Raw genomic sequence first — 18,243 nt, 5'->3', positions numbered from 1 at the left:
TCTGCGGTCGGGCAACGACGGTCAGGCTCGCGCACTTGCTGGAAGCTGGTCGTTAAAGTGATACAGGCGGGATGGGTATCTATCGGTGGGATGGAGAAGATCATGGTAACGCTTCGCTACGCCGTGCCTGACTGGTATGGGTCCTTTGTACCAAGGAGCACTCGCAGCTCTGCAGGCTCCGTGCGCCCGTGGTCGAACGCGCCTGCGCACTTGCGTACTGTAAAAATAAAAAACTGACTGGCATAGGAATCTCGCGCCCGATGCCCGGTGCCATGGAGATGCGGACATGCAACAGATGTTGCGAATTGCGTGTGATTTAGAAACACCGAAATGAGAGTTATAAGGCTCCTGTGAATATTTGATGTTTTATGTGAAGCTTCAGAATGTTTATACATAAGGACGGTAATGCGTAATGCTAACTACATGCCCCATGTTTGAAGTAGGTTATTCATCATAAACCTTTGTATATTGTAGGGCAATAATTTAACATGAATAAACTTTTAGGTGAAGACTGCTGTTATACTAAATGATCTGATCTGCTTTATGTTTTTAGTAGGCCTTGTCGTTGTAGAATAAGTCAACAATGATCGGATTTGCTAAAATGATGATGGATGGATGGATGGATGGATGAAAGAAAGAAAGAAAGAAAGAAAGAAAGAAAGAAAGAAAGAAAGAAAGAAAGAAAGAAAGAAAGAAAGAAAGAAAGAAAGAAAGAAAGAAAGAAAGAAAGAAAGAAAGAAAGAAAGAAAGAAAGAAAGAAAGAAAGAAAGAAAGAAATACCATATTTTCTATATGGCGAACCACCTGGAGTCCTTCTCTGTAACGCTACAGTTTAGGATGGATGGGTGGATGGATGGATGGATGAAAGAAAGAAAGAAAGAAAGAAAGAAAGAAAGAAATGCCATATGTACTATATGGTGATCCACCTGGAGTCCTTCTCTGTAACGCCACAGTTTAGGATGGATGGATGGGTGGATGGATGGATGGATGGATGGATGAAAGAAAGAAAGAAAGAAATGCCATATGTTCTATATGGTGATCCACCCGGAGTCCTTCTCTGTAACGCCACAGTTTAGGATGGATCGATGGATGGATGGATGGATGGATGGATGGATGGATGGATGGATGGATGGATGAAAGAAAGAAAGAAAGAAAGACCATATTTACTATATGGCGAACCACCTGGAGTCCTTCTCTGTAACGCCACAGTTTAGGATGGATGGATGGATGAAAGAAAGAAAGAAAGAAATGCCATATGTACTGGAGTCCTTCTCTGTAACACCACAGTTTAGGATGGATGGATGGATGGATCGAAAGAAAGAAAGAAATGCCATATGTACTGGAGTCCTTCTCTGTAACACCACAGTTTAGGATGGATGGATGGATGGATCGAAAGAAAGAAAGAAAGAAAGAAAGAAAGAAAGAAAAAAAGAAAGAAAGAAAGAAATGCCATATGTACTGGAGTCCTTCTCTGTAACACCACAGTTTAGGATGGATGGATGGATGGATGGATGGATGGATGGATGGATGGATGGATGGATGGATGGATGGATGGATCGAAAGAAAGAAAGAAATGCCATATGTACTGGAGTCCTTCTCTGTAACACCACAGTTTAGGATGGATAGATGGATCGAAAGAAAGAAAGAAAGAAAGAAATGCCATATGTACTGGAGTCCTTCTCTGTAACGCCACAGTTTAGGATGGATAGATGGATCGAAAGAAAGAAAGAAAGAAAGAAAGAAATGCCATATGTACTGGAGTCCTTCTCTGTAACACCACAGTTTAGGATGGATGGATGGATCGAAAGAAAGAAAGAAAGAAAGAAAGAAAGAAAGAAAGAAATGCCATATGTACTGGAGTCCTTCTCTGTAACACCACAGTTTAGGATGGATGGATGGATGGATGGATCGAAAGAAAGAAAGAAAGAAAGAAATGCCATATGTACTGGAGTCCTTCTCTGTAACACCACAGTTTAGGATGGATGGATGGATCGAAAGAAAGAAAGAAAGAAAGAAAGAAATGCCATATGTACTGGAGTCCTTCTCTGTAACACCACAGTTTAGGATGGATGGATGGATCGAAAGAAAGAAAGAAAGAAAGAAAGAAAGAAAGAAAGAAAGAAAGAAAGAAAGAAATGCCATATGTACTGGAGTCCTTCTCTGTAACACCACAGTTTAGGATGGATGGATGGATGGATGGATGGATCGAAAGAAAGAAAGAAAGAAAGAAAGAAAAAAAGAAAAAAAGAAAGAAAGAAATGCCATATGTACTGGAGTCCTTCTCTGTAACACCACAGTTTAGGATGGATGGATGGATGGATGGATGGATGGATGGATCGAAAGAAAGAAAGAAAGAAAGAAAGAAAGAAAGAAAGAAAGAAAGAAAGAAAGAAAGAAAGAAAGAAATGCCATATGTACTGGAGTCCTTCTCTGTAACGCCACAGTTTAGGAAATGCAGAGAGTTGGATAAAGCCTCCTCCCTCCCCTCCTGCGCTGCTGAAGTTTGTCTGACTGAGTGGGCTGCGGACAGAGCCCCTATTGTTCCCAGCCCACTCCTACCTAATATGGAATCGCAAGGAAACCAATGATTTCCTGACACTGACGATTCGTATCCACGCAGGGGCGAATGTAAAAAGCTGTTTGGAAAATCGAGGGGTTAAACCGTGGCCAGTTACGCGGTTTCGTCGTCGGACTAGAGAAATGTAAAAACAACGGGATGCAAGTTGTAGGAGTTATCGCAAGTTCGCATACAACTGCTGTCGACGGCGTCGGATTGTTTGGGGAGCGAGAGCTAACGCGTGGGTCACCTACTTGACGGATTTGACCGGGCGCTGATCGATTTACGAGACACGTCAAGTCGAGCGTTTACGTACGGTTACGGTTTACAAAATTGAATAGATTTTGTGAGTGGCTTCGTAATTGTGGTGAATTTAGTTTAAAGACTTCAGGACGAGTATCATGCCTACGCTCGGCTCGAAAAGTAGGCAGAATGCTGTCGAAATGGTTCAGGATGGAAGCGATCATCGGGGAGATCCTCTCGATATTGCGGCCAAAAAGATGTTGAAGTGTGTCGTGGTCGGCGACGGAGCGGTTGGGAAGACCTGTCTGCTGATGAGTTACGCGAACGATGCTTTTCCGGAGGAATATGTGCCGACTGTATTCGATCATTATGCGGGTAAGATGCTCAAAATCTGTTTTTATGAAGTGTATGTCTACCTAATCCTCACGTAGCACCCCCACTACAGTCGAGTAGGGGACGGTCCCAAGAATAGCTTTCTGAAAGAGGAGCTATCCGACTGCCAGTGCGAGGACTGTGGGCCGATAGAGCAGTCAAGGCAAAGATTTGAGGTTAAAGCACGAGACACGAGGGAGTCGGGAAGTATTGCGCGTCTGTGAGCACGAGCCGCGCATCAGTAAGAGCTCGCGCGACCTGTTGATCTTAAGAAATTGAAGTGTCTGTCTGGACACTTGTGAATTACATTCATACGCAAGGCGTAAAAGCTTTGGTTATCTGCACGGGAAAGCCCCTCTGCCATAAGCATGCATGCTTTGAGGGTCTTATGAGGGTCGAGGAGCTGAGGTCAGCCCCAACATCCTCTGTGAGTGAGTACAGCTCTGTTCAAACATCATGACGTTTACAAAGAACCTTCTTTAAACAACTTGAGTGCAAGAATGACAAGTAAGGAGATGCTTGTCCAGACTGTTAGGTTTTGTTACGGTGTGCCCTGTTGAAATACAATTAGGGATATAGAAATTCCTCATTGCCCGACCGGTGGAATACCCTCAAATGTCCACTTAAAGTGAATGTTCATAAATGAAAATTCGGTCATCATACAGGTTACTCACGGATGGTTCCAAACCTGTAAAACCATTCTGCTAAACACAAGGAAGATAGAAGGGAAAATATCTGCACGGTCACTGACATTCTACCAAATATCATCCTTTGTGTTCATCAGAACAAAGAAACAGGTTTGGAACAATCTGAGGGGGAGTAAATGATGCTTTTTGGGTGAACTGTCCCTTTAATGTACTTAAACGTACCGAGTTGTAAAGGTACCTCAAAACCTTTTCCAGGTGAGCAAATTCCTATCAGTCAGAATGAACAGATTATCCTTATTTAGTCAAGGAATGTATTATTTTAAAAGTATATACTGTATTTTTTTGTCTGGGAGTAATTGATTATACGCATCCTTCCAGTTTTTATTATAAGGTGGAAGTTCTACACAAGTGTTGTCAAAGCACTTTCTAAGACACGTTTCTTTCTAATGGTCCATATAATCACTAAAGGCGTGTTTATCGGGGCTGTGCCAAAAAGGACACTTTCCTTTTGTACGTTTTTAATAGTATCCTGTGTTGTAATTTTCTCCAGCTGGCCAGTGAAGGCTCAGGACTCCCCCGACTGAACTCATTCAAGCCAAATAATGAGTAAAACCTCAAGTGGTAAACTCTTGGAAGCTGAATGAGATGGAAAGATTTACAGGAAGTATGAAAACACCAATTGAATGTGCGATTTTTGTACTACTTAGTCTCAGAAATCACACCCTTCACCTTTAAGGACATGGAATGGTGGAGGGACCATAAAATTACTTTTATTTGGTTCTTTTATTGTGTACTGGCTGGCAAGCAGATGTGGATTCCAAATGAAAACCGCTTAAACACTTTTTGGAGTTTGATTGGTGAAATTTACAGCACGTTCAAGTAAAAATGTACATAATCCGTTAAAAGACTTTAAAGGAATAGTTCACCTTCGAATTGAGAATTCTGTCATCATTTACTCATCCTCTTGTCATTTCAAACCTGCATGACTTTCTTTCTTCCACAAAACACAAAAAAAATATGACAGAAATGATGACGGAATTTAAGTCTTGAAGGTGAACTACTCCCTGGCTGACCTGAATTTAAGATATGCGTAGACTGTTATTTATTCATAAAGAGAGATTTTCTGGGATCAGCACTTTACACATCATTGGGAATATATGCAAAGTCCCACAGAAGTTCTTGCAGGCCATAATAGAGTTGTAAAGTGGGAGAGAATAGAGGCAATATTCTTCCTCTACATACAACGGGACGCCGGACCAATCAATTGCCTGCATTCACATTACGGCACACATTGCTGTCTTCACATGGATGGGGTCTTGACACGGCATCATAATAATGTAGTGAATTGTCACACTGTGGCTTCATGGCCAGACTAAAGAGCACAGAGCCTCCATTATAAGCCACTGAAAGCTTTACTGTGAATTGTTTCTAGAAACTGTCATTTATTCCATTCATTGTTCAGCAACTATAGAAAGTTGCGCAATAGAAAACATTTAAAAATCATCTTAGAATTCAGTGAGGAAATGTTTTGTAGATTCTTTTTTGTGGACATTTTCAAAATGCATCAAATACTGAACTGCTTATTTGAATTGCTGGTTGTAATTGGTTTATACACAATAATGTAATGAATGAGGAAATGGCGGATTTTCTTGTATTCAGGCAACATTGTATGACATTTCAGGGAGTGAACTGATACTCATTATGTCTGCAATCCACCAGAGCTGGTGCTCTGCCTGAGGGACTGTGATTTCCGTCCATAAATCCCATGGGATCAGAATTCCCTTGTCCAAAACAAATGGATGACATTCCCACTCCATAACAGGGTGCCTGCTAATGTGTTACGAGATGACTCATCGTCTGGTGACGCTCCCACTAGACCACTAACAAAATCAGCTAATCTGCCAATGATACTGCCTTGTATATGAGGAACAGACTTTCTGCGTGCTCATTTAATCCTTTTTTCATTGATAAAACACTCGTTCGCGTAGGGTGGACTTTCAAACTTGCTTATAGGGATTGGAAATGCATACGTTTTCCATACGCAAATCAAAACCAATCTTCTAAACTTCCGCTTTTGTTGACAGCTCATATCATGCTTGCGGTTCAAATCATGCATAATGTTTACTGTATTTATGCGATTTTATGCTGTTTGCCAAATTGTCTGCCTAGGCCTCCATCACTCCTTTCAGCACAGCTGGTACCGTACGAGCACGGATCACTAATTTAACACCTATTGTTATCTCATTATGCTTCAGTAATTTGTGACTCTTTAGAATAGAGCCAGAGTGTGTTAAATAGATATCGTCTAAGTTTCAGTCTAGTTAAAAAACTCAAATCACAAAATGAATCACATTAATGTAGTTTTTTAGATAAACAATGCGAATTGTGCATGCGTATTTCCTGCACTGCACCGGTGCTGCAGCGACAGGAATTAAATGAAGATAACACCCAGTGGCTTCATCTGCACTTTGACCCACGAGTTTCTCTTATAGAAACACAAGTGACAGGTTTTGAAATCACACTTTACTCTAGAAATGGCAAATACTAAAAATAAAACAATGCACACATCACAACACTGCAAGCACGAATATAAAGTCGCTGGATGTATTAAGCATTTTTTTTCTAGGTACACAAAATGGTATATTTGTTTGGATCAGAATAGGGAAAACCCAACCTTTGGGTTAAATGAACTAACCCATGTAATACCTCCATAATGGACTTGGGTATCTAACGTCCCACATAAAATTTGTACTCAATGTACGAAACATATATTTTTTGTTACAGCACTTTTTAGTACATTTGAGTGTATTATAGTGAAAATGTCCATATTTGACCCAAGCATGGGTTGAAAGAAACCAAAATATTGGGCAAAACCCAGCATACTGTATGTCATTGAATGTCCCAGGTAAACACAGATGAGGATATATCAGCGATAACACTTTAATATAGCAGTGTAACACACCGGGGTATAACAGAAGTAACATATAAGGTGGGAGTGAGCGTCCTGGAGGCTAGAGCAGGGACAGGAAGCCTTCAGGACAGTGCTCCCAGCACAGGGGGGCCATGGGGCTCAGGTAGTTCAGGTCTTGAGGCCATGGCGGTGGGTGGAGCTAAGGAAGCCTGGAATGACAGCCACCGTGGCTGTTATGGTGGCGCTTTGGGAGCCTGGGATGATGGCCACCGTGGCCGTTATGGTGGAGCTATGGAAGCCCGGAATGACAGCCACCGTGGCAGTTATGGTGGCACTTTGGGAGCCTGGGATGATGGCCACCGTGGCCGTTATGGTGGAGCTATGGAAGCAAGCCTGGAATGACAGCCACTGTGGCTATTATGGTGGCGCTATGTGAGCCTGGGATGATGGTCACCGTGGCTGTTATGGTGGAGCTATGGAAGCAAGCCTGGAATGACAGCCACTGTGGCTATTATGGTGGCGCTATGTGAGCCTGGGATGATGGTCACCGTGGCCGTTATGGTGGAGCTATGGAAGCAGGCCTGGAATGACAGCCACTGTGGCTATTATGGTGGCGCTATGTGAGCCTGGGATGATGGCCACCTTGGCCGTAATGGAGGAGCTGGGGGTGTCAGGGATGGTGGCCACATGGCGCTAGGGTCTGCTGTGGTGGAGACGCTGGCAGCCGTGGAAGTGGGTGGAGGAACAGTCGCTGTGAGGATGCTGGAGATTGCCAGGACGACCGCAGCGTCGAGGTGCTTCCCAGGGCCGGTCCTCAGATTGTTTTTCAGGGAGGCAGGACCGACCACTACAGCTTGGGTATAGAATTGGATACTCTCCAACTTTCAGAATGGGTGGTATTTACAGGTGCGCACAGTAATAGAGAAACTATTGCAAATGGTCAATACTTGAGTCTTAATGCACTGGTGCCAAAATGGTAAATATCTTAACAGTCTGTTGATATTAACAGCTGAAAATGTATACAATATGCAATTGTTTGCATCTCATGGGCCGATTTCAGTATAGTGGCTGTTGTAGTTTACTCAAATGTCAGTGGCCATCTGTGAACGAGAAAAGATGTATAAAGAATACTGTGAAGAGACCTGTAGGGGCACGCAGGGGGGTTCTCTGACTCCCCAAATCACGTTTCACAACATTGGACCAGGCTCAAGGTTAGACTGTTCACATTCCGTTCCCTCCAGGCCGCAGAATGGGGGCTGGGGTTTGGAGAAAGCTCTCGGGGAGAGGCAGCTGACCAGAAACAACAGCTGAGGGTCTAACTCAGAGTCTCAGCGAACCTTCTCCATCTCCACCCACGTGCACGTGCTCTCTCCCTCACACAGATGTCATCTGTTTCTCAATCTTTTACCTCACGCCGGCTCGGCCTCATAAGAGTTCACCTCGCTTATAGGCTTAGTGAAAGTTAAAGCCTGCACTGCACCGTGAGATTAAATGCTCGGTCTAGATTCCTTATTTAGCCAGGCCCCTCAAGGCGAAGAGTATTGTGCTTGTAAATTGACCTGCCAGGAACAGCTGATATCCAGCAACAGACTCATGGACACAATTTCGGCTTCGTCCTCATGCTCCACAGGGGAACAACTCAGAACATCTAATCACAATACTGTCCGGACATCTTCTCACAGCTGAAATGCCTCGTCATATCTTCTAGAAAAACATGACCCTGGAGGTACTTGCACACCCCTCATCGATGACCCCCCACATGCTTCTTCAAGAGGCTAAGCTAGGAGCATAAGCTATTCTTCTGCTTTGTATTGTTCTCTTGTCCCCAGCATTGAGAACAAAAATGTTCAATTTAGCCTTGAGATTAGTTTTAGATACGACTGAATATTTCATTTGAATTTCAAAAGTGCCCCGTAGCCTCTAAGGGTGCATAGTACCTTCTTAATTGTACTCATAATTTATGAAACAAGGGCTTCGCTCGGTCAAGTGAAACAGTAAAGTGTTGCATAAAGACCACTGTAGGGGTCTGCAGTGTCTTTTAAGGGTTCCTTTAGCTGCTTATCACTCCCCTGGCTTACCTGAACTGTTAAAATTATGTATTCAATGTATCAAGCCGTCTTTCAAGAATGCATTCCCCTTTCGGGGGAACAGTAAACAGTTCACTTTTTCCAAATGAAATTCCTTCAAAAGATCTTACAGACACACAGTGTTTGTTTCACTACAAGACACATAAAAGAATACATAGAATCAATGGAGTGGTCGTCCATCTGAGATCTGCTGTTTATGCGAAAGGGATTGAGTTCACCCAACATTGACTAATCTCTACAGTACAGTAGTGGCCAAAAATGGTGTCTGCACAAGGACAATTGACGTCTTTACCATCATTTGAATATATAATAAAAAAATTGTTTGTGTGGTTGTGCTTGGAGTTTTAACCGAAGCAAAGAATTTAAAGAGCAAAAACAACATGTGCACAAAGGAGAATGTCTTTTTAAAATAAAAAAAAGCAGATCAATAAAAAATAATCACTTAAACTGGCTAGTCAATGTGCTTTATTTCCTGTGAACCTAATTGTTAAAATATAACATATAGAAGTTATTTTTTTCCATCCACAAAATAATATTTGCTTTAAAAGTCATTTTAACTTAATGTTTTTAATTGGCCAGTAGTGAGATGATATGAAAGTTAAATATGTTTTATGTAATTTACTTAATAATTGTAAATATTTAGCTGTTATTTGTTTTATTTTGTGTTGATGCAATGTAAAACAATAAGTTGAAATGCTAAACTGACTGTATTTTAAAAACGTTAAAGGGATAGTTCACCCAAAAATCTTAACGCAGCAATTACTTTTTACAGTGCTAACTTTTATTTGGACACTTTAAGCGTTTAAGCTTTTTCTATTGTGCCCATATATTCCCTCCTGAAATTACTTTCGGTATCCTTATTTTTTCTATTGGTGGAATTATATTTTTAAGACTTAAATAATTTTTATGGTTACTGGTCTGTCTTTCAGAGTCATTCATTTTGATTGTTTAATCCGAATAATCTAAATTTGGATTATTTTACTATTGTGTATCCTTTTGTAATGGGTGTTGTCTCTTCTCTGCTATCTTCTTGTATGCTCTCGTCTCCAAGTAGTGTAGCCATATATGGTGAAATCTATAGCTTTGGTTTGAGGGGGGAAGGGAGGGCTTTAGTTTATCTTTGTCTGTCTTCACTGCGTTTTTGATAAGAACTGAATGAGGCTGGTGGGTTACCATGTATTGAATAAAATCCTGGGATTTTCCTGAGGCATTGAAAGGAACTGGAGGCCTGAACAATCTGATGGGGCTATTTTAGTTCAGGTGGTACCACACATGGCAAAAGCCAATAAACAAATTAGCTTTCTCTTCTTACATGTGGTGTTGTCTCTACTGGAGACCCTGTGGAAAGAAATCTCACAAAAAGAAATTCCTTCGAAGCGAAACTTCTTTATCAAACCACTAAGTACTCAGAGGGCTTGAGATGAGACCCTTTTGTTTAATAACCAGACGTTATCATGAGCAGAGTTTCCTTTATTGGGTGTTGTTTGATGACAAAAGACTGTTTTAGTTTTTTTTTTCTTTCGGTTGTGTCAAGACAGCCTTTCTCTCACCCTCACCGCCCCGCATAATGAAACGTTACTTTCCCAAATCCCAACACCCCTTGCCGTTGACAGCTGTCCTGTTCTGTATCAACTGTTCTGTCCTGTTCTGTATTTGTTCCCTCCCACAACCAAACAGCAGATTCTTGAAGCACATCAGATAGCTGTGTTACAACACTGAGCACATAAACCTTTCACAACGTGAATATGTATTATTTAATGTAACAAACTGTCTTCTTTTTTTCAGTAAATGTAACAGTATCTGGGAGACAGCACTTGCTGGGATTGTACGATACTGCTGGACAGGTAAGATAATATTTCATAGCTCCGTATAGCATAACATAACATAATAGTACGGTAAACCTCAAAATGATAACAAAACATCAGCGTTTTGTCTGTTTATGCATTTAAAATGTAATGGTTTTATTTGACACACGGGCATACAAATGGTTGAATATTAAACAAAAAAAAGGAAAAGTCTAGAAAAACCTTTAGATGTCTTCAATAGAACTGAACTTAAGCACTATCTGTATACAATAGTCTCAAGATTAGTGTAAACTCATTTCGAATGGCAGAGCAGTGAACTTAAGTTTAATAGTCCAATTTACAACCTGTTTTGAATAATGTTGTAAATTAAACTGGAGGCTGTTAAATCACTTCAATGCTTGGTTTGTTGTGTCGCTTCTAGCTCACTGTAATGATTTTTGTTTTTAGCTCATGGCAGTAGATCTTCAAAGAGAAACTCACAAGACTAGTCAGCTATAGCCTTAAGAGACGAATCTGAAAATCAAAGACCAGTAAAGTTTTACACCCGCATTAACTCTTCTTATGTGTCCTCAGACATTATCTGTCCCCCCACCCATATTGAGGGACCATATGTTCATTTTAGAATGTACTGCATAATATGTTCATTTTAGAATGTACTGCATAATGCAAGAAATTGTACACTATCGGTCAAAGGTTTTAGGACACTTACTCACTTATGTGTTTATATTTTCCACACATTTTAGAATAATAATAAACTCATCAAAAGTATAAGATAAAACAAAGGGAACTATGGGAATTATAAAGTTTTCTTGTCATTTTATCAAGAATGCTTTTGAAACAATATTAAAGGAGTTCCCATCTATTCCGTGAGTTTATTGGCTGTTCTTCATTATTCAGTCAAAGTCATCCATTTCAAAAACATTTTTTATTAAATAAAATGTTATTTTTGTCATTTCAGGAAAACATGAATTTTTGCTAAATTTTATTTTTGTCTTCTGAACTAATTTCAGACATTTAATCATACGCCTTCAGATCAAAAGTTTTTTTTAAATAATGAGAAACATTTCAGCCCAAAACTTTTAATATAAAAAACATCATTAACAGTATGACGAACTTGTTGTTTGATGTGTCATTGACCACTTCCTCTTTTACATCCATTTAAAAAACATTTCAGCACGTGAGCCCAATTTTTGTTCTCTTAGGAATGTTTTGGTTGTCTGCTACCTTTTTATTGTCTTGTGTACCTCAGTTGGGTTTCTCCTTTTCTTTTTCCTTCAGCATTTTGCATTTTTCTTTTGAGATTTTTAAGAAAAAGTTTTGTGAAAATAACTTTCACAAATTGTTGATGAATAAGTTCCTCTAAAAATGATGCTATAATTATCACAAATATAAAAAATGAGGCATCTGTTTGAGTACTTTGTGAATAGGTAGTGAAATAATTTTAAACCATTTTTTGATTTTCATGATGATCATTGCAGTTATAATTTAGTATTGGGGTGCTTTCGTCTAGCCCTAGTTTGTGTGGCACTTACTTACTTATAACCTGTCTTTCATCTTTGTCTTGACAGTTTGCCCAGGGTCATACATACACGTTTCTAGCAATGCCCACATTTGAATAAATAAAGACGAAATAAATAAATAATAAGTCGTTATACCAAAACATGCAATCAGCAGTTTAGCATTATCTGATTTTTAACAAGGATGTTTAAAGCGATAGTTCTTGAAAATAAAAATGTCTGTCATCATCGTTCAGCTACCAACATTCTTCCAAATATTTTCTGCAGAAGAAAGTCATACGGGTTTGAAATGACAAGAGGGAGAGTAAATGACATCATTTTTATTTGTGTGTGAACTATAAGGTACATATTAGCATAATGTACGTACATACTGTATATAAGTAGACATATTTACAGTAAGCCCACCCACAGGGCACTTGGGTGGCACTTAAGGATCACGTCTCTGCTCAAGCAAAACAAACACACGTTGTTTCAACAACAGCTTCTGCCTTAAGTGAAAATAAACTAAGCAAAACATGACTGTAGTATCACTGTTAAGTTTGATATAATTAAATAAATGGTTCTCAAGACATCAAGTGGAAAGCACAGTTCGAGTTGCAACATTTGTTGCTTTTATATCCAGCAGACTGATGCTCTGCGCAGTGTCGAGTAAATTAAACTTTTGTAATTTTGCACATCTGCCACAGTAAGCAGTTCACCAATGCTGAGGAGCATCTTTGTGAGGTCCGGACCTGCTCTTCTATTGATCACTGGCCGTGAAATCAATGGCACTCCAGAAGAACGGACTTTTACAGGATGCTGCCATTGATGCTGAGCTGTCATTGAGCACAGAGACATTAAAGGCCTAATGCAAAATATGTCTTCGTCTTTATTTTAGAGAACAGAGTCATGCGTATTGATAGTGGTCTTGGTCAATTCTACTAGAACGTTATGCATTTATTGAATTAGGATTGTTCAGGTTCAGTTTTTTACTTTGTGCTTCGACTAAGGCTCTGAAAAGTCAATGTAAAATGATAATGTTAAATAAACATTAAATTTGTAAGTTGTGCCGGATAGAAGCATATGCAAAATGCATAAATGTTATAAATTCATACAGTGGTTAGTCAAAGCAATAACCACAAACCTGTGAAATGTATTTGTTGTTTCAACAATTTATATTTTAGTTAATTCAACGTAAAAAATATTATTCGTGAGTTGAATTTGATGCAGAATTGTTATGTTAACTTATGTTTTTAATAGTGCTGTCAATCGATTAATCTGATTAATCACAGTTAATCGCACATAACATTAATGTTTTTAAATATACATTTTCATTTAATTTCACATTTAATCTCCAAATTAGTGTAGAAACAACAGATTTCTTTAACCATAAATTTTTGAATGAAAGCCAACATTCTGATGTTAGTACTGCAACTGAGGTCTCCATGAAATGTTTTTCTTTATTTTAACATTTATTATAGATGTTCAACACTTAAGTACAATTGAGAGCTATCATGTCTAGACCTTTAGGAAATATACAGAAATTGAATTAAAAGTTACACTTTACATTCTTTAATGGTAAATTCTAAATTAAAAAACATTGAATTTCTCTTTTCTTTTGTGCTTTGATTAACATGAATGACAGGCGTCACAGCTGCAGGTTTAAGAACGAGAGCGTGATTATATAATGTAACGCTATACAAACAATGACAAAATAAACCAATGCTGTGTAATTGTTAATCTGAAAAGAATTATTGCAAAAATGTTAAGACAGCCAGATAACTTAATTTTTTAAGTTAAGTCAACAAATACTTTTTACAGTGTTTACATTCCTTTTGTGATTTATTCATTTTTATCTTTTTATATAAAATGTAGTTATTATATTCTGAAATGTGTTCTTCTAATTGGTTGAATGTGGAAGTTTTACCTCATTTATTTATAGATAAGGACTACTAAATTGTGACAGTTTTCCCCGGCACAATTTGCTAGTTTCACATCTTGCAACGCTCCATGAAACCTTTTTCTCACAAAATGAAAATTTTAAACCCAGATTAATATTTGTTTATAAATACTTTATTTATTCATTTTCAAAAATAGCAGTGTAATAAGCAAACCGCTTTGTGTTGGTGTCCTAATCTTTTTGTTTATGAGTTTATTTTATGACAATGACAACCGGACTGTACATTATTATTTTATCCAAATGAGCTTTTGTGTATTTCTACTGTAAGAAAAATGAATAGCAGCTCTGATCCTTTCTTTCTCATGTTACAGGAGGATTACAACCAGCTGCGGCCCCTCTCCTACCCCAACACTGATGTCTTTCTCATCTGCTTCTCCGTCGTGAATCCGGCTTCCTATCACAATGTGCAGGAGGAATGGGTATCCGAGCTCAAATCCTGCATGCCTCATGTGCCCTACATCCTCATCGGAACACAGGTGCAAGAGATTTAGTTTCTAAATATGAAAGGTTGTAGTTCATACAGAAAAAGGCTCCCTATGAACAAGAAATTGTACTAGATAATTGATATCAATGTCAAAAAATAGAATGACTATTTAAATTTCTACTTTTTTATTCAGATTGACTTGCGTGATGACCCAAAGACACTGGCCCGCCTGCTTCAGATGAAGGAGAAGCCTCTGAGCTATGAGCAGGGCCTCAAGCTGGCCAGAGAGGTGATATAATGTTGAGGTTTGATGGTTTAGTTATTAGTTGTTTGTATTTGAAGGATCTTAAGATTTAGGTGTCTGGTTTAGGTTGGGATATACCCTGGTCAAATGAATTATAAAATGACGAAAAGATCTGCAGTAAATCTGCTTTTGCTAATCTAAGGATTGACCAAAGATAATAGATATGAAGATGCCTCACTTCCATTACAATATGGCCGCTCTAGCGATGGACGGGGCTCCTGTGAGACGTTTGCCAGTCTGTGCGCATCTGCTGTAGCTGAAGTGACCTCGAGAATGGTGACTTTAAGAAACATCAGTCTTCCCCCATTCAAGTAGATAGGACTGTGGACTTGTATTGATGTAAATAGCTGCCCTGAGGCATTGCAAATATGGCCGCCAAGTGGCACAACTTCCCCGACTTTGGGATTAACATAATTTGTGCTACTTTAAAAAAAAATTCTTTGTTATAACCCACAGATTGGAGCCCAGTGCTATCTGGAGTGTTCAGCGCTGACTCAGAAAGGACTAAAGACAGTGTTTGATGAGGCCATCTTGACTATCTTCAGCCCCAAGAAAAAGAAAAGATGTTGTGCACACTGCAGGAGCTGCTGCGCTATCGTGTGAGGATAGACATCTCCAACTGTGAACAACCACGCTTCCTTCCAAGCTTCATCTACACCACAGACCCCAGCCTACAAACCGCCTCCAGTCTGGTGCACATCCTTCCTTTCTCCATCAGCTCATCCCTCAAGACAATGAGCGGTCGTACCCTCAGTACGTGCGTCTAATAGAGAGCTACTCTGACAATTGTTGAAGTGCCTTAATCAACGTACCATACGCATCCAATTGTCTGGCAGGCCTCTGTTCACAAGCCAAAGAATTTGACTAGCAATTGACGTGCGACGACATCTTCAATCTCAAATCCAAAAAGAACCAGATTCTTCTCCGGGCCATTGTTTTAACGGAGTACATTATACGGTTTCTCGAGGCTTATGAAAAAATGAAAATTCATTCCTCCGTAAAGGCGGGTTCTCTCAGTCACCTCAGATCAATACTGTGCTCTTTCTGCAGTCGATGCTTCAGCAGTTTGAGCTAGTTAATAAGGGAAATTCTCTGGAGGCTTGCCAGCTCATCAATAGAAAGAGAGAGATGTTAGAGAGACCAGAAAGAAAGAGAGAGAAAGGAGTGTGTTTTTAACACAATTCATTAGTCTTCTGGGTCGAAATTAGCATCAGCACGCAATAATTCAGATAGACGACTACATAACTACACATTCAAAAATAACATTCAACACTGAGAGTGTAAAAATATGTGTACTGTGACATATGAATCTTTATATTTCCTTGGTATTTTTTTAATAATGAAAACTTCACTTTTTGTCACATATTTTGTCTAACAAGTTTTAGTGGGACATGAAGGGCCAATAAATATAAACTATTTTGACGCTGTCCTTCCGAAACTTAGGATGCCCAAATTCGTTTTTTCAATTAATGGAAAAAACACCCTACTTTTTAAATGATTACTTTACAAGAAGTTTTTTAAAACATTTTATTGGTTAGATATTTGCAAAACTCAGTGACAAACATAAAGGGTGACTAATAATACTGAATTGTAGCTAAAACGAAAATCACGACATATTGAGAAACAATTCTTCAGAAGGACAGAAGCGATTTGTTACTTGCTAGTTGGTTTCAGGAAAATATATTTCTACGTTTGCATTTGGTTGGATACAATTCACTGCCTTACATATGTCTGTCATAAATATGTTTAGCATATTTTCCCGAGAGAGAAAGAACCTAATGCTAAAAGTATACATCATACATGTCAAAGCTAACACAACATCCATTGTACATGTATGTGGTTTTTCTATGGTGTCTTCAGTCACATATTTGGAAGCCATTAGACCAGTTTCTCTGTTGAACGTAGGTGTTAAAATGATCGTGCCATACAACAGCGCTGTAATTGTAATATTTATCCCAAGATTTGAGGGGCTGCATTTCATGCTAATGTCTTCTGAAATGCATCTGCCTACACACATTTCTAAAAAATGCTGTCATTTTCAACTTTTAAGAATAAGTCAGCCCCTCTAACCAAAAACAACCATATTGTTCACCGTTTGAGCTGAAACAGTCATGGGTTTACAAAGCATCAGCCCTATACAGTGTGTATCTGTTCTGTTTTGCCTCTGGCCAAAGCACCACCCTTGTGTTTCCCCCTTTAAAGAGCAGCTCAGACACAAATGGCTTTGTTCTGAAGGCTTGTAGGCCTGTTACAGTCTCGAGTGTAGACTCCAGCAATGATCATTCACTCTTGTAAGTCGTTTTTGTAAGTGTCTTTTCATGTATTTGGCTTTAATGTGTGGTCTTGTTTTCAGAATGTTCACTGGTTCCCTATACTGCATTTTGGTATACAGTGTGTTGAACGGTATGGGCGTTATTATATGCAGCCCTTACCATTTTGTGTTGGACTTTGTGACTGAACCGTGTAAAAATTGACTGACTGTACTTTCTCAGGTTGTTTTAAGCAGCCACAGGTGAACATCTAAGGACCTTTATAGTAATAGCCATCATCCAAAGAATTATGAAGGAATTTTTGCAGGTCTCCGCATTATCACTTTTACCAATGTCCAATGAGATGGCCTCAGCAACGGACACCACACCTGGGAACGATTTCTAATGATTGCTCTGCAGGTTAGACCTTTAGTTAGATCTCAGGGACTTCATTTTGGAGCCCACAATATGCTAGTGACCTTCTTTGGGATGAAGAATTAAACCTGCTGTATACGGAGAGGAACGGTGAGCCTTCGTTCACTTGCCTTTGATGTAGCATAGAGTTTGCATCCTCTCCCGGTTTTTTAAAGTGCACTTATGACACTGTGCCTTGCGTTGTCCTATGCAATTGTTTATATACTGTTACCCCAAATAGATGATCAGTGTTTGGAGACTGGTCGCCAGAACTTAGTGTATTTAATATTTTTGGGTTTGTTTTTCATTTCATTTATCGGTTTATATGCTACAAAAATGTGAGAGCATTCTTTGCCAAAACTAAAAATTTGTATATATATATAAATAAACATGTATGGAGCGAGTAAAGCTTGTGATCAAATTGAAATGTGGTTTCTTCGAGTACTTACAGGGTATATACAGAAATCATGGAGCTAAATTTAATACTTAAGACACTTTCCATAAATTTCAAGTCCTCATCACCACTTCATTTTAACCGTACATTAGCAACACTTTAACTTACATTGACTGTATACTGATTGTAAGAGCACAACTAAAGAGTGTCCTCAAGTCTCCACAACTCTTATTAATGCAACATAATTCAGAAGGGTGGGAACGAAGCCTCAGATAATTTATTGTGTGACTAACCCAATGCAAGGTTATTAGATAGAGAAATGAGGCTATGCTAACAGCCTTCTGACACACAGAGCAGTACACCTCACGGTTATTCCCAGA

General features: G+C 39.2%; 1 protein-coding gene across 1 annotated transcript; it reads left to right on the top strand.

The window, feature by feature from the left end:
- The first annotated feature begins 2,495 nt into the window (after positions 1-2,495).
- Positions 2,496-17,887, top strand: rhoj (ras homolog family member J). Its single transcript, XM_079473946.1, has 5 exons — positions 2,496-3,175; positions 10,603-10,661; positions 14,390-14,554; positions 14,696-14,791; positions 15,263-17,887. The coding sequence occupies exons 1-5, from the start codon at positions 2,959-2,961 to the stop codon at positions 15,407-15,409; spliced, it is 684 nt and encodes a 227-aa protein (XP_079330072.1). The 5' UTR covers positions 2,496-2,958; the 3' UTR covers positions 15,410-17,887.
- Positions 17,888-18,243: the final 356 nt, after the last annotated feature.

The sequence above is a fragment of the Barbatula barbatula genome (assembly GCF_947034865.1).
Source record: "Barbatula barbatula genome assembly, chromosome: 15".
NCBI lineage: Eukaryota > Metazoa > Chordata > Actinopteri > Cypriniformes > Nemacheilidae > Barbatula > Barbatula barbatula.
Note: the sequence above shows the minus strand (reverse complement) of the source record. Positions and strands in the feature narration are given on the sequence as shown.